This window comes from Puma concolor, chromosome D2, assembly GCF_028749965.1.
Source record: "Puma concolor isolate L17-30 chromosome D2, mPumCon1.1.hap2, whole genome shotgun sequence".
NCBI lineage: Eukaryota > Metazoa > Chordata > Mammalia > Carnivora > Felidae > Puma > Puma concolor.
In genome coordinates this window covers 70447950-70473193 of record NC_141677.1, presented here as the reverse complement: position 1 = coordinate 70473193, position 25244 = coordinate 70447950, and the positions used below count along the sequence as shown (strand labels likewise).

Genomic DNA, 25244 nt, shown 5'->3' with positions numbered 1-25244 from the left:
TTCTGGAAGGGACCAGAGAGTAACTATTCCAGCTATGGGCCGTATGGGCCCTATTGCAACCACCTGATGCTGCCGTTAGAGCATGAAAGCACCTGGAGACAATACCGATATGAACCCACGTGGCTGTGTTCCCATAAAACTTGATAGAAAACTGAAATTTGATTTTTTTGTCATGTATACGTGACACGAAACGTCATTCTTTTGATTTGTTTCCAACCCTATAAGAAGGCCATGGCTCGTAGGCCCTAAAACATCAGGCAGCAGCCTGGATTGGGTCCCTGGCCGTAGTTTAGCAACCGTCCTCCAAGGTATGTAGCTACTAGAGGCCCCAGCCTTCCCGCAGGCCCTGCTCACCACTCACGTCATACCACTCTTCAGGTTGTCCTGAAGGATTACTGACGGAGGTCTTCCCCGGCCCTGGACGGGGGTGAATCCCCTTGCTGTGAACTCCCATGGCACCCTGCCTCATCCAGCCCCATTGACAGTCATCTGCCTTTCCCTTGGCATTTAGCAACTCTCTCCTTGCTAGATGTAAGTCCTTGAAGACAAGGGCCATGTGGGTCTCCTTTAATTCTGAAACCCCGGCGCCCAGCCCTGCCCAGGGTCAGCACTGACTGCTCTATGAAGTTTTGTCGACTTGAGCTAGATGTCCCCGGTACATTTCATCGTGTACTATCATTGTCGACCACATGCTCTGCCCGGAAGCTCAGAATTTCCTGATTCCTTGCGGGCATTGGAATTTAGGCTGCAGATAGAACGTTTCTGGGTCGTTCACAAGCCTCAACTTCTTGGTTTGGCATGAGCTACAGCTTCCCGGCCCCCCAGCTGGGAAGCCTTGAGTTGCAGGTGCAGGTAGTGTCTACAGGCACAACTGGTTTGGCAATTCAGTGAAAATGCTCAAACCGGCTGTGCCTGTGGACGCAGCCCAGAGTGAACTCAACCATTCGGAAAACAGAGAAGCTTACTACGGAGGGAGAGCTCCACTACGAGGACGCCCCCTGTCTGGTCCCGAAGGAGTCGCTTCCGTTTGTCACAAGTCTGGAGACCCAGGAGCAGCAGAGGGGAGGGGCGTGGAGAAGGGGGCCCAAGAAACGAACACAGGAGAGAAAAGAGAGAAAGACAAGAGATTAAAAACAGAAGTCACAAACCTGATAGTCAAAATTCCCCAGCCAACAGGTTAGTTACCTTATTTGTCCGCTTATGTATTTACTTACAACCCAGAGCCAGAGTCCCTTCTCTAACTTGAGAAGAGGGCAAAGCTTTTCTTTATTAACTCTTCAGGCTGGAAGAAATCCCTCTGGGAGAGGTTGTTGGGTGTGGGAGGGCTTGGCACTGTTTGTTTTGGTAAGCAAGGCTTTTACCCGCGGTTACTGTCATTGGACACTTGCAAATGTGTTCTGATTCATTTTCTTCTCTTTTTAAAATATAGTAGCAATAATTACGCTTTCCTTAACTGTAAAGCATCTCTCTGCTCCCTCCCTTTTATTTGTATTCCTACCTGACCATTTTCCAGCCAAGCAAATCAGTAGAAATAGAGATCATAATCTTATTTTGGTTGGTTACTACAGGCTACATGAGCAGGTGTCCTCTTTAGAAACTCTGTGTCCCTCCTGACTGGGGTCTCTTATCCAAATAGACCAGAGCAGGCAACACTCTGTGATTTAGCACTTTTAGGTCTAAGACAGTGGTTCTCAAACCTGAGCATGCCTCAGAATGGTCTGTTAAAGCACAGGTTTCTAGGCCCACCCAGTGTTTCTGAATCAGGCGGTCTGAGGGAGGTGAGAATTTGCCTCCCTAACAAGCTCCCAGGTGACGCTGAGGCTGCCGCGGACCACACTGTGGACCAGCTGATCTAAGGACCAGGTTCACACCTGGCAGCAGCGGTAGAGTGTCTCCCAGCTGAACTTGCTATGCGTGTTGATGGATTCTGCAGCAGCTCCTTGGTGGGTGATGCAGAGGGGAAAGCTGACCCCCGGCATGGGCTGCACTGAACGTGGCTGTGAAGCAGGGGCGTCACCACCAGGCCCTTCCTCTCCCAAGGTCAGTTCAGCTGTGATGCGTGTCGGGAATTTCTGCGGTATCTCTGTAGTTCAAGTCCCAGAGACGGACCATTAGGCTGGCCAGGCAAGAGCTAAAAATACCCACCTTTTGACTTCCATCCAGTGCCTACTGCTACCGCCTAGGTTTTGAATTTTCCTTGTGCTTTTAACCGTCTCAAGGTATTTCCATGTCTGTCGTTGTACTCATTTTCCCTAACACAGCTGTCTGAAGAGGGAAGGGCCACCATGACTTATCACCACTGTCTTTTTTTTTTTTAATTTTTTTTTTCAACGTTTATTTATTTTTGGGACAGAGAGAGACAGAGCATGAACGGGGGAGGGGCAGAGAGAGAGGGAGACACAGAATCGGAAACAGGCTCCAGGCTCTGAGCCATCAGCCCAGAGCCCGACGCGGGGCTCGAACTCACGGACCGCGAGATCGTGACCTGGCTGAAGTCGGACGCTTAACCGACTACGCCACCCAGGCGCCCCTCACCACTGTCTTTAAAGATGAGAAAACCAGGCTCCAGAGATTAACATATGCTAGACCATGTAGCTTGTTGGTGGCAAGGCAGACAGAGCCGGAAGGTCTGCCCCCATACCCAGTGCCCTTTCTTCCAGAATGCTCTCAGCACACGCGTACATTGGTCTGGTTACGATTCCCAGCTAAAAATACAACTTCTCAAATTCCGCCCCCACCCCCACCTCTGGTCACATCTCTTTCTGGAGAGAGGTGGCTCACCACTGGGCAGGAGAGCTTCTCACTGTCACAGATGAATGTCTCACAGTGTAACCAAACCTTGGAGAGTTTGGGGATGTTCTGGAACCGGAAAGCGTTGAATTGGAAGGTGGCTCTGTGATCTTTCCCATTCTCATGTACAAGGACTGTTTCATCTGTGGGGCAGCTGGAGCAGATGGCACAGGGGGAGAGAAAAAAATTACCTCGTGAACTCCAGCGAGGTCTTCTGAGGTTAATTCACAGACAACAGCAACACTCCCTTGAGCTTCTATACAGTACGTTATCCTCACAAAGCTCTTTGACTGGCAGCACCTTCCTTACCCTCATAATATGAGGTCAAGTTGAGGAGCTATGGGATGGGTGTGCTGGTCCTCATTCCATAGGGGTGGAGAGGAGTGAGAAGCTGCACACCTGGTAAGTCACCATACCTCTGTCCCCAAGAAGGGAAATCCTTGAGAGATGAAGTCGACTGAAGGACTGGGACATGTACAGACTCCCAGTATATGTACAAGATAAAGACACTGGTGCTGAGAAGAGTGTTCCCAAAGTACTGCCATAGCCACCTAAGCCAAGTCATACCCAACATACTGCTCTGTGTACATTGTGAGGGTTTGCCACTGGGAATTTGAATTTATGTTATATTATTTAAATTCTGCATTATATCGTTACCTTTGTAAGAATTTGGTCATGTTTCTGATATTGGCATAGGAAAAAAATGACTGGAAGGATACCATCTAAATATTAACACTGGCTATAATGGAGTGGTAGAATTATGGACAGGTTTTGCTTTCTTCTTATATCTTTATATATTTTCCAAACTCTCTGCATGAAAATGTAATATTTGGGAAATTCCAAAGTCCCAAAGATAATCATTGCAATAGAAGAAACAATAATGACACAGATGGGCATTTTTCAAATTGCCCAAAAGTCAATGACTCTCACTGGGGGGCCATTTTGCGCGCTCTGAAGACATTTAACATTGTGGTTGTCATGATAGGGAGACGGTGGTACACATGTAGTAAATAGAGGCCAGGGATGCTGCACATCATTGTACAATGCACAGGACAGCACCCCGCCCAACAAAGAATGATCCAGCCCAAAATGTCAATGGTATTGAGACTGTACCTGGTTTAAGCAAAATTGCTTTTTCACTTACCGAACAGATGCTGCTTCCCCATTTAAGTGCCAGACGTTCAACAAAGTGTTGGGAACAGACACAGTCATTCTTGGGAATATACAGTGAGGCCCGCATGAGCTTTGGGAATTGTTGTCTTTAGGTGACAAGGAACACCAGAGTCTGTCCTCTGTGGAAAATGGTCTATGGGCCCAAAAGCTTAAGACCAGTGGATAAACACCACAGTGGACCCCAAAGTTAATGCCTCTCCCAGAACATCTCTCTGACTCCATTGTCAATCCAACTCAGTGTACATATACCAGAGATCCACCCAGCTACCTCAGAGCCTTCGAGATATGCCCTCCTCCATCCATTCCATCCAAACCAGACATCAGGGGGCAAATTAGAGGTAGGACTGAAGGAATGTCAACTCCGTGAGTTAGTGATTGAGATGAGAAGTGACAGTGTGCCTCATATCTGGACCAGGGGTCAGAAGCCGGGCCGTGTTTGTGGTGACCTCTGAGTCATGACAGAGCTGGAGGCATTTTCCGAGTTGTGAAACAAGACCTTGAAGGATCATTTGTTCAATAAACCTGAGATCCTTGTACGAACTCAAGACGTGAGTCCTTAAAATAGCTCTTTGCAGCTGGAGTGACACCATGCCAGTGGAAAACAATGTAAGCAGAGCTTTGTTGGGGGTGGGGAGGAGGCAAGTCCTGGGCAAGCTTAGATGTCTTGGCTCTGCCGCCTCTTGGCATTGGCTGTGGCACCTGCCCCTCTGTGACAGACATCTTGGGAAGACAGGACGCCCAAGGGAAGCTGTGACAACATCACCACAGGAGCCCCCTTCCCCACATAGGATCAAAATTCCCAATAATATATCTCTTCTAATCTCTCCGGGCACTCTTGAAAACTGGGTTTTCCTCTAAAAGGGCCCAGTGGAAACCTAAAGCATCTGGGAGATTATGGGAGTGGACTTTCTCATTCCTCCCCTTGGCACTGTTTTTTTGTGCCAGTATCTCCAACCTCAAGGGGTCATTTCAGCCAAGCAGAATATGGAACTAGATTAGGGCTTCTTCAGTTGGACTCTGCTTACATGCAGGTTCCCAGGGTTTGCCCAGGAACCCTCTGACGGGGTAGGTGAACTATGTGCCTGCATGTGTAACAGGCACCCAGGGTGTGTAATTCCCGTGCACACACAGTCTGAGCACTGCCGGTATAGACTACCACAAGGGCACAAGCCTTCCTTTTTTCCTGCTATTTTACCCATCGTTAGCTGAGAGTCGCAGTACCAGAATGATCTGCAGGGAGATGTTTCCATGGTATGCCAGAAACCTTTACCCCCGTGTGGCCATTGCCTGAGAGAGGTTTCAGTGCCTGATCATAATTTCAGGTCCCTGTAGGCCAAGAATTTATTTCACAATCTCCCTGAAATCATCTGATTACACCATTGTCCACAGAACCTAAATGAATCATTCAGTGACAGGTGTGACATCCAAATTAAGCTCCCATCTCTGCAGGAAGATTTCTGGGTTGTGTAGATGTGATTCTGCTGGCCTGTCTTAACTACACTGCTCAGGAAATAATGCTGCGTGAGTTTGAAGCCCAGATCATCTATTCCCTTAGTGACTCTGGACTTAGGCAAGTTTCTGAAGCCGTCTCTGTCGCTGATACTTCTCATCTGTAATATAGTGCTTATTATACTATCTACTATATACTACCTACTATATTATACTCCCCCTACTATTGGGGGGGGGGGCGCTGATGAGATTAATTATATACTTTTAGAGAGAGGGAGAAAGAGAGTTGAGGGAGGGAAAAAAGAGAGGGAGAAAGAGAATTTCAAGCAGGCTCCACACCCAATGCAGAGCCCGACACAGGGCTGGATCTCAGAACCGTGATACCATGACCTGAGCTGAGATCAAGAGTTGCTTCACTGACTGAGCCACCCGGGCGCCACTGATGAAATTTAACTAAATTAATATTTATAGAGCACCTATCTAGAACATGTTTGGTCTGTTGTAAGTGCTGTATAATTTTTAGGTAAGTAAAAATAAATAAAGGCCCAAGGTAAGGTGGCTCCACCCTTGTTGTCTAATTATTTTTGTCCGGGGCCCCAATATTGACTTAGCTCAGATGGGTTCCAGCAACAACATGGATGTGCCTGCCTGCTTGGGTTTGGGGAACGGTCTCTTCTGTATTTACTGTTCTTTGTGTGGCTGTTGCCCACATCTCTAGTCTAGCTCAATCTGTCCTCTGTTTTTCAAAGCTACAATTTTAAGTGTTTCTAGACAATTACCATCTCAAGCTCAACATGACATCCCTGAAGTCAAGGATAATCGAACACCCTTAGCCAGAAATCTTCTTCCCTAGCAACCAACAGCAAACATTCCTCACATTCACAACCCAGAGATTTGATGTCCCATATTTCTCAGGCTTTTTGCCCCATCCTTCTCTCCACCCCATATCCAATTGGTTGCTAAATTTTGATCACTTCTCCCTCCTTTGGATGACCTTTCTATTCACTTGGCTATGCCTCAGTTTGGGCCACGGCCTCTAATATGGTCTTTCTACCTCCCATGTCCTGCTGCTAAACCATCCTGTGGATGACTTCCAGAATCATCTTTCTATTGTACAATTCCCATACTTTTGTCCTCTACTCAAAAATGTTAAGAACTCTTCATTATCTACTGAATTAATAATAAAAATCGACAATATTATTTAAATTGATTGGATACTGACTAGGTATTACATGCTAAATTTTTTGCATGGATTATCTAATTGAGTCCTCACCAGGGTTCTGGTGTCAGACTAATTGGATTTGAACCCACTTTGCAATAAACAGACACACACACACACACACACACACACACACACACACACACACACTATGTTATATAACTTATATTACTTAACACCTCCTGTGACTCAGTTTTCTCACCAGAACAATGGGAATGGTAGGTAATAACCACTACCTCTTGCAAGGCAAATGAGTTAATACATAATAAAGCTCTCAGAACAGTACCTGGTACCCAGAAAGCACTATATAAAAGTTTGCTAGCATCAATACTCAGTGTGGAAACACAAGGTGTCACTAATGTGACCCTAAGAAGCTCCCCCTTTTCCTCCCCAGCTATTCCAAGCCAAAGTAGCCTTGGGTCTACCTGGTGCCCTTCTCGGCACTGTGCTCAAGGGAGTGGTACTCACCCCTTATTGATCAGCTGCCATTGCAAAGGATACATGAAATCAGCCGATGGTGTGGCCCAGCAGCTATTCAAAACCACTTTAAACCTGGAAATGAAATAAAAGGCATCCCTCTGAACCAGAGAATTGTATGCCTAGAAACATCTTGGCTGATCTTTTTTCTTTTCTTTGTATTTAAAAATATAAACATGGAGGAAATATACTTACCTAATGCTCAACCCCTTGGCTTCTACTCCCGCAAACAGATCTGAACCGATTTCAGATGTCTCCAGGACAAAAGGGGCTTCCTTCTTAGTGGAGAACTTGGCATTCTTTAGAAGGAAATTGACACGGGGCATTACAACCTCTCAGACTGAGCAATTGAGCATGACAGGAACAGATGAATTGGGGCGGAGTGGGGGTGGGAGTTCCCCAAAAGGCACAGGCACATGAGACCACAGAGAGACCCTCCAGGACTAGAGAAGGTGTACCTCCTAGGATGCTGGTACCATCTTAGAAAGGATGAGGCTATCACATCTCTGGATTTGCTGGTCACAATGAGACAACACATACTGTATGTCTCATCTGTGCCGATGAGGAACAAGATTTGGCTGATGGAAAAAAGGTAGAATCCAAGAATGCTGAAGCACTGAGCTTTACTTAATCACCCACGCGAATAGGGATGAAACACATGCAACCCCACTTTGCTCTCGCTCACCTTGACTATCTACCCGAGCAGATTCTAGCGTGGGTCAGAAAGCATATGATCTGATTCCAGTACAATTAACAACACCGGCAATAACAACAACCTACTGATTACCTACTAAGTGTCAGGCGCTGCTCTCCATATTGGGATAGTCTTTCATAGAGATGTATCTGAGAACAAAGCAAAGATCTCTGTCTCTAACCACCTGACTTTCTAGCAAGGGATGCAAACAATAGACAGCAGGTAAGTAAATTACATAATATGCTAGAATAGAATATAATACCTTATATAGAAAAACTATATGTGTGTGTGTGTGTGTGTGTGTGTGTGTGTGTGTGTGTGGTTATCACTTCCTCAGGCAGTTCTGGGTGAGTTAAGAAAAATAGTAGGGTGTCCAAATGACTTACCCAAAGGAGACTGACTTCTCCATTCATTGCCCTGGTTTCATTCAACTTTAGTAGCAACCTTTAACTACTCTCTGAGTTTAGCCTCCAGAGACAAAAGCCTTCTGACAGAAGCACAAGGATCCTGGGCTAATTCTAGTGCCCACTACTAACTTACAGGCAAATCAGGCTTTTGGGCCTCAGTTTCCCCATCTGCAAAATGGGAACGTCCTGTGCCTTCATCAGCCTTGCAGAAATATTTTTATGATGGTGATTTTATGTAATAGAAGTATAAAGCCTAAGCCAGGGTACTAGTTAAAAGATTGACTTTCATGGACTTGGAGGTAAATAGTGGCAGCAAGGATATAGTTAAAATGGACTCTAACCCCCTAAGGGTCAAATTCAGGGCATTTGCTGAGAGGTCTTAGATTCATCTTCCAGGGGTCCTTCATTTTTAACTGATTTCAGGTCCAGCTAGGGCTCCCTGACTCAGTCACCTAGAAGTCAGTTCTTTTCTTTCAGTCAACCCCCTGCACCACTCAGATGGTTGCAATAATTAAACAATAACATTCTTAATCATAAGTGATTTACCAGCATAATATGCAGGTAAAGTGGCAGATTGACAATGACCGTTCCCGTTTATTGTTAGTTTCTGGGGTCTGTCATGTTTCAAGAGACTGTTTACAAATGTTGGACCTAACCTGGGGACCACAGTGAAGTCCCAATGTAGCCACTGGTGCTTCTCCCACCCCATCTCCCAGCGATCATCCCAGGGTATCAGGGTATTGGAATAATGCCTCTACTTGCAGAGGAGCTAGTGTGTTTCTGTTACAAAGTGAAGAAAAGAATCTGCATCATTAATTCCATTTCTGAAACAAAGCACTTTTAATGGTCAGTTTCTCCACTTCTCACCCTACAGCTGAGGCTATTATCAGTGTAATCTCCTCCTACTTTCTTTAGAACATGAGTTAGGGACCTATTTCCAGATAGCTTCATCCTATAATACTCAGACTGTATGTTCTGGCATTCCTGGAAGCACAGAAACACCACATAAATTACCCATTCGCTGAACAGGATGGAAGAACACCTTGAAAAATCATGCCCTCTGGTCCTTTCACTTGGCAGAAAGGTTGAGTCACAACTGGCTATTGACATGGTTAGGATGGGTACATCTGGCTTAATGGCAGTTCTCGTGGGCAAGAGCTGAGAGTTGCTGTTGCTTACAAGCTCAGTGTGAGATAGAAATGAAAGGAAACTGTGCAAAGCTAATATCCCAGAACATGTTCCTAGAATCTTTCAGAACTGAGAAGGTTACCTCTGACCCGCTGTGCCCTGCATAGGTCAGAAAAGGTCTAGAATATAAGATTTCAATTCCGGGCTCCACTTTTTAATAAAGGCACTGGCCAAGTGGATCGTTCTTAGAGAAGAAGGAGGAAGAGGATGGTAGAGCACCAATGGTGGAGAGATATTGGGGTAGGCAAGCCTAAGAGAGTTGAAGGGCCGTCAGCAACATCACGACTCAGAATTATTTCAGAAGACAGAACCACAAGCAATGGACTGTAGTTCAGGATGTCATATCTAAAATGCTGATCTAAAATGGGAAGGGTCAACTTGCTCTTGTCCCTGAAAGAGGTGGGGAGCCCACACCTTAGCAATCTTGCAGGAGGGCTTTGGACTTTGGGTGCAAAGTCAAGGTTGATCATCTCTTAAGATTGTTCTGACTTTGGAAGTCTATGAATTTGACCTCTATGGCTTGCACTTGTTCCATCCCATGCCTTTTTACTGGTCTCTGTCTAACTAGGAAGAAAGGTCAATACTATTTCGATCGAATAAGTCAACCTAGCCCCATACTGACATTGACGGCATAAAGGCAACAACATTCTAATGGCAACTGCCGGTGCTAGGAGCTCTCAGAGTTTCCACTTTAAATGGGGTCCCAGGCCCCAATCATGAAAGTAGCCCCAATTGGCTACTTTCACAGGCACCTACCTTGTGTCAGGTACTATGGTAAGTGCTTCATAAGAATAATTTTATTTAATCCTCATAATAGACATATGGGGTAAGTGCTATTATTAGTTTTATTTAGCAAAGGCATAGATGAAGGCCTAAAGAGGTTCACTAACTTACCCAAGGTCACACAACTAATAAACGGTAGAACTAGACTTTAAACCAGTGGGTCAATGACAGACTATTTTCTTAAGCACAGTGGTAGTCTACTTCTGCAAGCTGACTACCTTCCTTTATTTTGAATTGGGGGCCAAAATAACTTCTCACTGAGAACACCAACTATGGCCTGTTGGCAGGAGTGAGTGGGAGGGGGTAGAGAGAGAAGAGAGGAAGCATGTTGAGTAGAACTGGTGGTTTTGGAGCCCAGCATTTAGAGCCCTTGGAATCCTAAGCAATTGGCGGTGCATTGATCCTTTGTGCAATCTAGGGCACAGCTCAGTCTCTGGTAATTTGATGGAAATGTATGCAGGGAGCAGCTGTTGCTTCAGAAACACACAAGAATGCTCTCAAAGCGGAAGAAGGGAGGAGAAGAAAAATACCAGCCGCATGGGTCAGGCATAGGAAACCCAGACTATGGTAGGAATACTAATCAGTACAAAAGTTTCTGTTGCAACATCTGACTCCCTCTTTGCTGAGATCCGTTTGTCCTATAAAGGTCTTAATGGGTCCCAGGAGATGCCTTAGCTTCACTTCTAGAACAGCTCAAGGAAATGTCCTGTTATGTCTGTCTGTCCAGCCCAGAGTATGGTCTGGGTGATGATGAGGATATGACATTTAATTTTTTTTTTCTTAAAAAAGTATAGGTTCCTTCCAGTTCTAAAATTGGATTTTTATGTCTGAAACAGTCTAACATGGTTGATGGTGAGAGATGATTTTTGATAATCCTGGTGCCTTTCTATTGCTAATTTCATAAAATCTTTATAGGATCATATCTATAATTTTATCTGGTTAAAGTAATAATCATGCACATCAGGACAGGGACTCAGTAGGAAAGACAGCCTGTCACCATGATCCCCCCTGAGACTGTTGTTGATGAGTAAGCCTGTTTTTCTCTCTGGACAACCTTCATCAGTTACTCAATGTTGTTGCTACCTTTTCATGCCCCTGCCAGTCCACACTGCATTAACTGTCCTGATTATAGGTCCAGGGGCTAATGGGATTTCTTTTTTCGGGACTTAACCACTAGTGGTTTGTTGTCAGGGGCAGATCTAGGTTCTTTGGGACCTCAAAGCTTATATAATTTAGCGAGTCCTTTCTAATAAAAGGAATCAAAATTTTGCATATGAAATGAGGCCCAGGGCCTTAAAGGAAGCCAGTGCAAGAGAGAGAGGTCATGAAACTTAAGTTCCATCCCCTTCATAGGAAGTAAGCCTCAGAAAGCAGTGCTAAGAGAGATCCGTATGCTAGACTGGGCACTGCTCTGAAGTACCTGCGGGATTGTGGGCACATCATTTCTTCCTTCTGGGCTTCAGATCTCTATCTGTAAAATGGGCCAAGTGACTCTAGGATCCCTCCTAGAGGATCTCTCACCTTCTGAGTTCAGCTGGATTGGTGGCTTCCAGGCAGGCGGTAAAACAAGTTCAAAGAGTTCAAGGTCAGTGGAGTTCCAGGTAATAGAGTCATTTCCTTTGTGAAATGAATGGATTGGGCGTGATGGCTTCTAAAGATATCTCCCAGTTCTAATGTTGTATGTAAAAGTTTCTATTTCTGCCTGCATCTTCCTCCAGCCAGCTGGAGTGTCACTATAAGTATGCTTCCTCATTGGAAGCTACAGGTTTAAAAAACAAAACACCCCTTCTAAACAGGAGGGCAGCTGGGCTAATGGCCACTGCATATTTAGTTTTATTTTGAGAGACCAAATTATGCCTTGAACTTCAATGTCAACATAGGCAGTGTGCCCAAATTAGACCAAGAGGAAGCCCACTATCCGAAGGGCTTTGGATACCAAAGAACTAGGCAGCAGAGGGCAACCCCATCCTCTCTCCTTAGCCCTGTCCCGGGTAGAAAGGTCACTACTCTGTGCCAAATGCTTTAACAAGAACTGGATGCTAATATAAATCTCTGGAGTGGATTGCGGTGGAAACTAATCTTGCCTAAGGGTTAGATGTTGGCTGACTTACTGCCTATTGACCTTTGGCCACTCACGGGATTTCTCTTGCCTCAGTTTTCTCAAAATCTGAGAAGGGTAACTTTATAGCTCTATGGCACCTCTCTCAGCTCCTCTATCCAGGCTATGAATCTACCTTTCTGTGGCATCTAGTCTTTGAAGAGATTTAGAACTAGACCAAAGCTTGTCTCTTCATTTCAATTCAAGAATGGGGTTCTGCATAGAGCTTAAGGAAAAGCAAACTTGGAAGAATTATCCTGTCATCTCCTGGAAAGGCCACAGGGCACTAATGAGAACCTGGAGACCACTTACAGTGTAGAAGTTGAGAGACAATTGGCTTTCAAATGTGCCCATGCTCCCGTTCTTCACGTGAACAGTGGCCACTCTGAAAAGGGGAGAGAATTTTGCATAAGGACTGAAACATGCCTGATTGACAGGGACTGCAGAACACACACAAGGCAGCCAGCCCTCCACTCTCAGAGTGACTTACCTCTGGTCAAAGGCAGCCTGGTTCACCAAGTAGGTGGAGTGGTAGGTGCAGGAGAAGGAGTAGTTCACGGGCTGGTTCTTTACGATTACTGTGCTGTCATTGGAAACGATGTGGCTGTAGAAGTGATAGATGGGGGGCTTGTACTGGAGAAAGGAAGAAGGCAGTTAGGGTGGCCCTGGACCCCATGATGAGAATGAGGGTTCTGGAAGAAGTGATAGAAGATGGTCAGACCAATAGGAAGACATCTGTGTCTGCCAGTCATTGACGTCCGTGCCTACTCTTTTGGATGTGGGTTGACTGATAATGTTTGTAAAGAGTTCTTGAATACGTTCAGCTAAAATTGTTTAAAATAATCTGGGTTGAATGTTGTACACTTACAAGAAACCCATATAGCCATTGGGCTTCTGACCAAGAAGAAGTGGCCAAAGAATCTCTGTTTCCCAGCATCACCTTTTTATCCATTTCCCCCGTCCAAGTAATCTTGCATGAATGCCTTCACTCATCTCCCACTTCTAGAACGTTATTATCTCGTGCGTTGCTTTTTCCTTCTGCCAATAATAAGTACTATTTCTGCGACTTTTTCCTCTGACTTGTTGAACTCCAAGATCACAGAATATTGAAGCTGGGATAGATCTCGAACATCCATGTGAGAGGTGACCAGCCTAAGACCACACTGATGATTTCTAGCTCATTCTTTCAGGATATTCAAAGACATGATGTTTCTGTTAATCATGTCCATGACTCTCTGAATTCCTGAATCCTTGCGGGGCCTTTAGGAAGAGGAAGTGGCCCTGGGTGCTCTTTGCTCTCATTTGCTGAGACCTTATTTATGTACAATCTTGTGCAGTCAAGGCAGTAGGAATGCTAGGGGTCAGCAGTGGCGCAGTCTCCCTTCGTGACTACACCCCGACTGGTTCTGTGGCCCTCAACTAGTGACTTTATTGGGAGGTTTCCAATGTCTCCTCTATCATCTAAGGATTTTTGGCAAGAGGGGGTCTGTGGTTCCTTTTAACTCTGATTACCTGCTCCAGGTGCTTCATGAGACCCAACTATGAACTGTGTTACACTTTGGTTACTTCTTTAAAATGCACTTCTAACTCTCTTTCATCACCACTTCAAAGTCTCAGGCAGAGGATGCCTCACCATCCGGCCAGGGAGGATGGCGCCTTGTGAGCACATGCTCAGAACTCAAAGCAGGGTGGACGTAGGAAATGTACACTGTTCTACTCATAGAAGGTTGCCTACGTTGCTCAGGCAACAAATTAGGAGAATAAACTTTATCTTATTTTGGGGGCCTAGTTTTCTTAGCAACTCTTCATTGTGTGGCCTGGACTTACCTCGGACTGGGTCCCACAATAGGACTTGTTTTTAGGCGACAAATCTGGGATCACAAATTGATAGTAACCTCCTTCATGGACCCCATTGTAACACAGCCCACCAAGCGCCAGCTGATGCACTTCCCAGCCGTAAGGACACTCGGGGATTTTGGTGATGATGGTTTTGGGATAACAAAACACGAGAATGACATCTAGAAAGAGGATACACATGGTTTGAAATCAGATACGGTGATCATATCAATCTACATAAAGAACAGCAGGTTCTAGCCACACATGAACATGCAAAAGAGTTGGTTAGAAACATTTTCCTCATTATCCTTCATGAGCTGTGATGAATGCTTTCCCAAAACCTCGGGACTCAAAATTAGTCCCCTTTTAAGCTTTGATCTATTTTAAAGAATATATCTGTGAAACCAGACTGAATGGATTAGAAATATATATAAATTTAGAAATATATACAAATTTCCATGGCCATGAAAGTGAGCATGTAACTTAAAATTTTTTAAAATGTCCATTTCATGCATAACATCATGAAACACTATTTTATAGCACAGAAGTTCAATAGTCAAATAGAAAGCAGAAAAACAGTGGTGATTTTATATCTATCCATCTATCTACCTATCTATCTATCTATCTATCTATCTATCTATCTATCTATCTACCTATCTACTCATCCATCCATCTATCCATTCATCCATCTATCCATCCATCTAGGATTCTCTAATTTTAAAAAAGTCTATGTTTATCCAATACATTTTCACTTCCTATGGGAAAAATCTCATTGGCACCGGAGTGCTTAACAACTTCTACTTGACCATGATATTGAATTTTGATAACAAGATAAACACAGAGCTCTGAACTTTGCAAAGAAAAGCTTCAGGAAACTTTCCAGAAAGATGGACGGGCACCGGGGCATACCTGCTTTATTCGGAGTGCAAGATCTTGCAGAGGCTTCTGCAAAGACAGCCAACAGGACAAAGGCCCTCATCACCATTGCTTCTCAGAACACACTCTCTGCCAGGCGGCCAAACCAAGCTGGCCAAATGTTCACAGTCCTGCCAGAGCCCGAGCCTCGATCACTCTAGGTCAGAAACATGAGCGAGAAGTTAAAATCAAGGGTGAAAATCAAGCAGCACGCACCGTTGGGGGAAATTTCCAAGAGAGATCAATAATTCTGTCCCTCTTTCTTAATGGTTCCTTGTCTGTGCTGAGAGGCAGAAAGTGGGGCTCATACCACCGGGGACGTCAATGACACATGCGGTTGCTTATGTTTCTGACTGTTTCATTCTCTCTGGACTGTAGAGGCTGTCTCCCAGATGCTCCCCAAATCTCCGGCTTCAGTCCTAGCTCGACTTTATATCAGCTGAGGGTGTAAAAGAAACCGGCTCCAGATAAATCACAATGAACACGCATTATCCACTGTGGAGGGAAATAAAAGGGAACCTTGCACAATAATCCGATAGGAAGCTCAGTTACAGCTGCTTGAATCTAATTTATTTTACTTCACAGAGTTGTGAAAACTTTTTTTTTTTTAAACTGCTTCAACCAGGATTGGAATAAAAAGTTGAATTTTTCCCCCTCATACAAAAAATAACGGTGATTGGAGGCAAACTGATTTCTGTACAGTTCCAGGTGACAATTTTCTTTCTTTACGTCTTGCTTTCTTACATTCTTGTTTTTATATGTAGGCTGTCTCAACTTTAAAGAGGACCCAAGTTCAGCTGTGTTAGACCCGCTACTCAAACAAAAATACGTTGTTTGTTAACGCAAACATGTGAAGGGTTTTTTTCCCCCTCTAATATTTTTTTAATATTTACTTATTTATTTTGAGAGAGTGGCAGAGAGAGGAGAGAGAAAATCCCAATCAGGCTCCATGCTGTCAGTGCAGAGCCCGATGCGGGGCTCAATCTCACGAACTGTGAGATCATGACCTGAGCTGAAATCGAGTCGGACGCTCAACTGAGACACCCAGGCGTCCCTCCCCTCTAATATTTTTTAATAAACGCTGAACCAGAATATCATTCTGGCATTTCTCTAGAACTTATCCTGAAATATAACTTTTTCTTTTACATCTGCAGGCTTTTAAAGTTCTGTTAGGGGGCGCCTGGGTGGCGCAGTCGGTTAAGCGTCCGACTTCAGCCAGGTCACGATCTCGCGGTCCGTGAGTTCGAGCCCCGCGTCGGGCTCTGGGCTGATGGCTCAGAGCCTGGAGCCTGTTTCCGATTCTGTGTCTCCCTCTCTCTCTGCCCCTCCCCCGTTCATGCTCTGTCTCTCTCTGTCCCAAAAAAAAAAAAAAAAAAAAAAAAAAAGTTGAAAAAAAAAAGAAAAAAAAAAAATTTTAAAGTTCTGTTAGTCTCCCAGAGCAATATTAGAAAGGCAATCTTATAGCTCAATCCTTTATCACCAAGCAAGATCCCACTGAAAACGACAGATAAAATGCTGCTCCTGGGAAGTTGCTGAATATGTTACCTGAGATTTTTGGGCACCCAGAAATTTAAGAATGAAAAATCAGGGTTTGTTTTAATCTATGTTTTTAGAAGAAACAGACTCTTTTTATCAATTAAGTGAGGGTATGTTGTGTGGAAACCCCTACATAAAGCCCTTCAAGAGACGGATGTAAAAAGTGCAGAAAAATGCCCTGCTTGGCAGGGCTTTACAATGTAGCTGAGAATCTAAGTCACCAAAACACACTGACTCAGAATCAGAATGCTGGGCTAACTCGTTATTTGCTACTTACCACATTTCCTTAGTTTTAAGATACACATCCCTTCCTCCAAGTGTATGTAATTGAATGTTGCAGAAACACTGGGATGTGTTTTACAAGCAATATGTATACATAATATGGTAAAGTTTCCTCACTTCTTAAAAACCTGTTGTTAAGTTGGGTTATGTCTTACAACAACGATGTCTAAGAACCAAGGAAGTAGCCATGTGGCAAGTCATTAAAAATGTCTGTGACTCAGTTTCCCTCTCTCTAAATGGAAGCCATAGGCCTGGGCTTACGTCACAGGGAGGAAGAGCAATGAAATGAAGGTTTTTTTAAGCTGTAAAGTGGTGGATAAATGGTAGATTACATGAGAAGACAACGAACAATTTCGTGCGAATGTCTATGTCCCGGAGTTGTTTTGTTTTCTCCTCAAAGAAAAGTACCACAATGTGTTGTATCCTAGATTCATTTAACAGGAGACATATCTACATTGTATAGCAGACATGCATGTATTTTATGGATAAAGACCGAGTGGGCTGAAGAGGGAAGGGGGGATGGAACATAATTTTTTAATCTATACACTTGGATCAAGTTTCATGTGGCCCGGAGAGACCAGCATGTTTATAGCGATCTCCACAGTTCATTACAGGCGTTACTTCCTGAGCACAAAAAAGGGCACGTGACTTTGACAAATATGTGTGAATTCTCTGAGTTTCTCTTTTGTAGGGTTTAGCACTAACTCTGTGCTTCTTCCTCCATCCTTTTCCTTAAACATTTGAGCCCCAACAGTATACCATGCCCTGGGAAGACACAGGCAAGTCAACTGGGTGGGAGGTGAGGGATGCGCAGAGTGATGGGATATGGGATGTAGGATGGAGAGGAGGGAAAAGGGGGAAAATCAAGATGCTTGGCAGAGGAATTACCAAGTAAGCCAAGTCACAGAGGCCCAAAGCAGCCTAGCCCATGGAGCATGGCCCCTCTGATTCAACATAATGATCGCTCATCACTGATAACTCAGTATTGCTCTTCCAGGTATGCTGGGATATTTGTTTCTATTTCAAAAAGGTTCTTCTCACACATCTTCAAATACATCCTTCCTTTCAGCCGACTTTGGCCCAGGTAGGTCAACAGGATCATCTTGCCTCTGACTTGGAAGGGCAGCGTTCACTCAAGGAAAGTGTTGCAGTGGAAATCAAAACCTTTCTTGTCTCCCAGTGGGAATGTCTGGTAAATGCCTATAAGATGCTGTGAGGCAGAATAGGATAGGTTGGGCAGACAGACTCTGCTGTTGGCCTGAGATCAGAAGTCCATCAATACCATTTACTAGCTGTGGGTTCTTGGGGAAGTTACTTAGCTTCCACGAACCTTAATCTCCTCCTGTCCTAAAAGGATATGAATAATATCTATGACATAGTTTTAGAGTATTAAATGAGATATAAATCATTTTACAGAGACCTGGTTTATTTTCCTCTATAAGGGGCAGGGCATCAGGGAGAACTTGTTTTATGCTTTGTTCTGCTTGGGAAATCCAAAGAGGGAAGCCCATTAAGAGTGGGTCATCACTGGGTAGTATATACATTATGGTCATCAATGCTGAATGGTGTCATATGTAACTAAGCACAGGTTGTGATTGAGAGATTATGATTCGGTCACATTTCCAGTTGTATGATTTTACACAAGTAACTTGACCTTTCTAAGCCTTCAGTTTCCAAATCTGTAAAATCAGGCTTCCTGTCTCCTATAGCCGTTGCAAGGACCTAATGAAATGATACATGTAAATTGCTTAGCACAAGTCTTGGCACACAGTAAATGGTCAGTAAAGTTTACTGACATTGAGTTTGTTCATCTGAGATTGGTATCCTCAGGCTAGGAAGACCTATCACTAGTGTTCTCGTATGAACTCTGGGCATTTTCTAATGGGAATATTTCTCTCTTTAGAAGCCCACCTTATCAAAGAGCAAGTGCTTTTGATTTCTAGAAAAGCCTGATAATGATAAGATCTTGCCTACAATTTCTTAGAGGTGGGGGCCCAGCTAACAATCAGGTATATGATACTCCTTTCAAGGGCAAGTTGAATGAAGTTGGGGAAGCGGAGTCAACTTTTGTGGCAGGCAGCTCACTAGATGTTGAATTTGCATAAGAAACAGAACAGGACAAAATGTACTTGGGCTGAACAGTATTTGATGCTTGCTCTGATAAAAGGTAGGAGGCTCCTATTTTTTCCTGGTAATTACCCACTGTTTCACTCCTCCACCCCATCCCTTCTCTGCTTTCCAACACCCCTCTCCCTTCCAGAGATGATGATGGAGTCAGAGGGAGGCCACTGGGGGATGGACCCCGGGGCAACGTCTCCCACTGAGACTTAAATTGCTATTTCTCCATAAAACACAGAAATGAAACTGATGGGAAGATTTGAACAATCCCAGGATCCTGAAAGAATCCAGTAAAGGGGATTTTATGGCAGACTCATCTGAAAGGTGAGCTCATCTTTCCTGTGCTTTTCTTTTGCGAATTGCCAGGCAGTAGGAGTTGTCTGTTCTATCTGAAGGTCTTGCATGATCTGTGAAAGCTGACCCAGACACCAAAGGGTTGCCATTTGCAAAGTTCCAATCAACATTTTCATTCATAGCTCAGAAATCATATAGGTGATGAATCATGATGAAAAACAAACTAGGAAGCACTTATAGTAACAGATGGTACTTTAGAAATAAAGCTAATAAACATGCATTAAAGTTTAAAAGGCTTCTTTATTAACTTATTTTTTAAAGCACACTGTTTTGAGTTCATTAAGTGTTGGCTTTGTTAAATGGACTCCATTGTTTCCTTTAAGCCCTGAATCAAGCCTTCTTCTACTTTGTGGGAGACTCTTGCCAATTTGCAAATGAGTGGGCGTTCCCATACAGGCTTCAATGGCTTACTCCTTGGGAATTAATAGTTCTCCAGAGAAAGTGGTGTTCCCCTCAGAGAAAATACACTTCATAAAGGAGAACTGAGAAGTGAGAAAAGAGCCTGTGCTGATAGGGCATCAGAAATTCAGAGCAAGAAGCTCCACCTCCCCCATCCCTCCCCAGATCCAGCAGCCACCATTTTCTGGGAACCAGACTGACCCAGGCAGATAAACTGGTCTTTCCAGGAGAACCTCCAGTCTTAACTGGCTAATCTCTAAGCAGGGGATAAAACCTTACCATTTTCTCAGGAGAGTAGAACCCATCAGCCCCTCCTTTGCCTATTTCCCCACCACCCTCCTCACCTCTAATTATATGACTAGAGAATGAAAAATAGCTCCTTTTCAGTTCAAGATTAGGGATCTTATTGCTGGTCTAAAACATTCAAGGTGAATAATTTGTTAAAACTTCCTAAGGTATCATCCTTTTATTCTCTCATTCATTCATTCATTCATTCATTCACCAGACACATAATGAGTGTCTCTTATGTACCAGGTAGTAATCAAATAACGTATATGAATATGTAGACAGATGGTCCTCGACTTAATGATGATTCGACTTAAGATTTTTTGACTTTACAATGGTGTGAAAGTGATGTGTTCAGGAGACACCATACTTCAAAATTTGAATTTGGATCTTTTCCTGGGCTAGCGATACATGGTACAACACTCCTAGTAAAGCTGGGCAGCCCCATCCTAAGTTGAGGAACATCTGTGGATCCTCTACTTGGGGTAAATGTAAGGATATTGAGGAAGGACACATATGGGTTATAAAGATAAAGAATAACAGGAAAGAGAAGAAGCATCTAATTTAGACAACCTGGTCAAGGAAATCTCTTTGAAGAGATTTAAGATGGAGCCTGAAGGATGAGAATGAGCTGGGGATTTGTTCATGTGTATACACACATGTATATGGGAGTATGTATGTAGAGGAAGAGTATTCTAGGCAAAGGGTATGGCATTTAAGGAGGCTCTGATTTAGAAAATATTTGCCGAAGTTCTTTGGAAGAAGTCAAAGAACTTTCAAACTGCCCTCAAACACAGGAGAGTATTATTCTGTATTTCTTTGTGAAGTCAGTTGGTGACATTTTGGCCAGTTAGCCAAAAGAGCCCTAGTTAGACTCCTTCTGAAGTCCTACAGATGTTCATCTCTGATGTGCCGTGACGAATTCTCTCACTGGTTCTCATTACTGCAGCCCCTTCAGGCAGGCACCCTTGTGTAAGTGTGTTTCTGAGGAGAAGGCCATTTCCATATTGCACCAAAAGGGTTTCTGTGTAACTGCAGGGCACATACCTGCCAGGGGTTCCCCTTTGCTCTGAGAACCAAATTGCATCCTGGGGTTGGGGAAGGAGTGTTTTCCAAATCTTGCAGCTCTGTTAGCATTCTCCCTGCAAAATGTATGTTCCACAGAGTGCTGAATCATCTCCTGTGCCAAATTCTGAGTAGTTCTATTCTTCTGCTTTGCTGACCCTGCACATGGGGGTCTCGTTTGTTTAATAAACTGGCAGAATGACCTGTGACACTTTTAAGTCTGCTTTGCATCTTAACGCAAACATTGTGCTTTTCTGAACCTGGAGAATTACAATGCCTGCGTTAAACATTTTGGAAAAGTTGAAAATTTGGGAAGGTGGAACTGATTTTAAAGGCTAAAGGGCGATAGTTTTGATTAAAGCAAATTGTAAAGCATGGCAGAACTGTCATCATAGCATCTATAATTCGTTGTCTGAAGGAATTTAGAGGGGTAATTTTTTGTTGCATACTTTCTTTACAAGGTAATGGTTAAAGTACAAAGTCCTTTCATTGGATCCATCAGGGTTTGTTTTGTTTGTTTGTTTGTTTGTTTCTGTAATGAAGATTTTTTTGCCTGTATGGCCAGAGGGAAATCATCATTAAAATGGATTAATTGATCAGTAGCTGCAAGGAGCAAAGCAAAATGCTGGAGCAGTATGTGTGCATAATTATCTCTCATTTACCAGCCATTCTTTTAGAGCCATAAGCCCAGGGCTGTGATGGATCCATGGGAAAGGGTACCAGCAATTCTGAAGCTGGAGGTCCTTCCTTTCTTGAGCCGGGGCTTCTGGGGGATAGAAAGTAGGTGTTAGGTGATTTCAGAAGGTTGCAGATGGGTGAAGGTCAAGGTGGAAACTAGGACCAGACCACATTGGACATCATTGACAGAAGGCATGAGCAGTAAAGAAATATTGGTACAACCTGAAGGGCCATGGGAACGGATACTGGATGATGGGGGATTTCTTGTTGATGTTTTTAAATGTAGGTGAATGAGTGGAATCTCCGTGATACAGACAATCCAGTATTCATTCTTCAAAGACAAGCTCAAAGCAACCTGTTATGTGAAGATATCTCAGATCCCCCTACCTCTGAGGACCTTGAACTTTTTGAACTTCTGTTGTCTGCCTCATGTATATGGCATCTAGTATGTGCTGCTATGTGTATGTTTTGTCTTCGTAAATTGAGAACTTGTAGGTCTCTGTATTGCCTATAATACCGAAATGTCATAATGATTATTTACTGAAGGATGATATTGTCAAGTCCTGTACAAGAATAAAATAGAAATAGAAGATCATTTCTCACTCATGTGAAGTTTCAAATGGGTTTGCTCAGTTGAAAGATGGTCTTCCTGTGGTTACCCATGGAAATGAGCTTCTCGATTCTCACTACTTGCTCTGCTCTCCTCCAAATCCTCAGAGATCTCTGTATTGAGCAAGCAAATAGAGAAGAGTATGGAGGGCCTCCAATGGGGAATCGGAAAAAGCCAAGCCTGGAAGAGGCACACATCATTTCTACTCATAATCCATTGGCTAAAACTCAATCATGTGGCAACATTTAGCTTCCGTGGCATGCCCAGAGATTAAAAATGAGTTTTGGTGAGTAGATAGTAGTCAAATATAGATAGCTAACTTTGGGAAGATTATGTGGCTATCTATCTATTGTCTATCAAGAATTAGTTTTATTTATTTTTAAACATTTTTAAAAATCTTTATTTATTTTTGAGAGAGAGAGACAGCGTGTGAACAGGGGAGGAGCAGAGAGAGAGGGAGACACAGAATCGGAAGCAGGCTCCAGGCTCTGAGCTGTCAGCACAGAACCTGATGCCGGGCTCAAACTCATGAACTGTGAGATCATGACCTGAGCCGAAGTCAGACACTCAACTGACTGAGCCACCCGGGCGCCCCAAGAATTTGTTTTATTATTCCCATTTTACAGATAAGAAAACTGAAATGGGAAGATCAAGTCACGTGCTGGAGTAAGGACTGGTGCTTGAATGTAATCCATGATTATCTGGCTCTAAAGCTACCACGCTGTATTTGCTTATTAACCTGATTTCTTGCACTATTCCATCATCTTCTATTTCCCCTGTCACTGTTTCTATTCAGGCCTCAAACATCCTAACTTAACTGCTATGATAGCCTTAGGCTGTGTTCCTTAATGTCAGTCGACCAGGCAAATTATTGACAGATCAATCTTCTTAAAGGACAGCTCCAACCTTATCGATTCACAGCCTGAAAATCTTTAATAAATGCTCAGTAAACATATGTTAATTCCCTAGTGAATGAAAAGCAAAGGCCCTGACCAGGGCTCAAGGCCCCAGATTAGAGAATTACCTGGAAAAAATCTGAGAGCATACCCTGGGTCACAGAATGTCCTAACATTCTGTGGGTAAGCCTGTTTCAGAAGCATTAGTTCTGGGTTGGTAAAGAACGACTTCTTTCCTGACCTCATTCTAGGAAGGGTTTGGTATCTTACTCCCTGAAAATCTTTAGGTTTAACCACATAGACCCCTGTTTTTGGCACAGAGAGAGAAGAAACTGCCATTGGATATGGCACACAGCTCTTAAATCCACACCCCTGCACATGCTCAGTGAATATCAGCCTCTACACTGACTGTGGGCACGGAAAGGGTCACGGAATGCTCCTGAGACTGTGCAGGGGCTCTGTTTAATTAATCCAGTGATTCATCTGGAAAAACTTGTTTATTTTGGCACAATGGCAATAGCAGATTTTCTATAAGGAAGGGATTTAAAGTAACATTCCAGTTGAAAAGATGGGATGTCTCAGTGATTAAGGGTAACTTACATAAGACTGAAAAACCCTAATTGCTCATAGTGAGGATTGAAATGGTTGATATGGATTATAGGAAAACGGAGGTTCCCAAACCCTCTTTACTGCTACAACTGCACTACTGTCCAAGTGATGCTTTTCTCATTGTTGAGATTCTCTGCCCCTTCTTCATCGCCTGGTGCTTCCCCTTCTGCTTCCTTTGGCAACATGGCAAGGCTGTGCCTGTCAACCCCAGCTCCATTAGAAGTGCCCACTATCGGCCATCTCCTGGGCCCCGGCCCAGCAGAATTGCAGACAGTGTGATGGTTACTTTGATGGCAGCTGACTGTGTGGGGAAAAAAAACATCAAACAAACAAACAAACAAACAAACAGAAAGGGGCTCATTCTCTCTTTTGTGTCCTCCACTGCTGAAATCTGAAGAGCAGACCCTGCAGTGATAATGGGAACAGGGTTCAGTACAAAGACTTTACACATTTCAGAGTAGCCAGGCCTTGTGACCCAACGCAGACAAGCCTCAGGTCTCAGAGCACAGGGTGGTGGTCTCCCTTCTTGGTGGGGGCTGGAGGGACAGAAGAAATTAGGGTCCGGAACTGGATATGTCGGTGGCTCTCAGAGTTGGCAGGGCTTTTGGTGGTTATCTGGCCGGAACAATAAATCTTGGCACAATGCTCCTGCACCCCCTTCCCATGCCCGGGGCAGACAGTCCACTGCATGTTGAACTTCTCTGTAGATTAGTGCTCAGCCCCAAGAGAGGATCTTATTGGTCAGCTGGTACCTTATTGCAGAGCTCTTTTGCCAGGCCAGCTATCTCAATGATTACTGACCAGCCTATAGAAGGACCGACCCCTGGTCCAATCAGCTGAGATCCAAGTCAAGCTCATGCTGGTTGAAGTACAGCAATCAGGTGTAAGAAAAATTTGGATTCTCTTTCTTTCAGAGGATGGTTATAAGTGGGTGGCCCTTAAAGTGTGATGTCCACTTACATTGAGGAGCTATGTGTATGATGTGTAAATTACTTAACCTCTCTTTCTCCCACTTTCTCATTTGGAAAAAGGTGGTAATGCCAATACCTGCCTCCAAGGGTTGCTGTGGAGACTGAGATAAGACAGATAAAGTACTTGGCACCCAGTAAGTGCTCATAACTAGTAGCTATTTCTATCACCTGAACACCATTTCTCAAAGTCCCCGGAGGGCAGTTTTTTCTGGGTCCGTCTATGGGGTTCAGTTCCCTTCATGTAAAAGACATCTTTCATCTGAGCCCTTAGGGCTCCCGGATAGACTCAAGAACTCACATGTTTCAGGAGCTGGGGGGTCCCACCTTCTCAATTGCCAGCAAGTGGCCTTCAAGGGTCTGGGAGCTTCAAGGGTCAAGGTGCTTCTGGCCCCCAGCGCTGCCTTTCTGACAC

At 44.0% G+C, this 25244-nt stretch overlaps 1 protein-coding gene and 1 long non-coding RNA gene across 3 annotated transcripts in view; one reads left to right on the top strand and one right to left on the bottom strand.

Moving 5' to 3' along the window:
- The window catches only part of TECTB (tectorin beta), an 18390-nt gene extending 3209 nt beyond the window's left edge, over positions 1 to 15181 (bottom strand). The window contains exons 1-8 of one of the 2 annotated variants that reach the window (XM_086680865.1): positions 15024 to 15181; positions 14106 to 14296; positions 12769 to 12911; positions 12591 to 12693; positions 7304 to 7407; positions 7100 to 7183; positions 2782 to 2944; positions 966 to 1038 (exon numbers count right to left, since the gene is read on the bottom strand). In XM_086680865.1, the coding sequence (XP_086536991.1) occupies positions 966 to 1038; positions 2782 to 2944; positions 7100 to 7183; positions 7304 to 7407; positions 12591 to 12693; positions 12769 to 12911; positions 14106 to 14296; positions 15024 to 15099 (937 nt within the window). In that variant the 5' untranslated portion in view covers positions 15100 to 15181. The remainder of the gene's footprint in view (positions 1 to 965; positions 1039 to 2781; positions 2945 to 7099; positions 7184 to 7303; positions 7408 to 12590; positions 12694 to 12768; positions 12912 to 14105; positions 14297 to 15023) is intronic. The other variant, XM_025918354.2, reaches the window with a different exon arrangement.
- The window catches only part of LOC147576170 (uncharacterized), a 27268-nt gene extending 2024 nt beyond the window's left edge, over positions 1 to 25244 (top strand). The window contains exons 3-4 of the long non-coding RNA XR_015241834.1: positions 19204 to 19289; positions 24893 to 25244. This is a non-coding gene — a long non-coding RNA (uncharacterized LOC147576170). The remainder of the gene's footprint in view (positions 1 to 19203; positions 19290 to 24892) is intronic.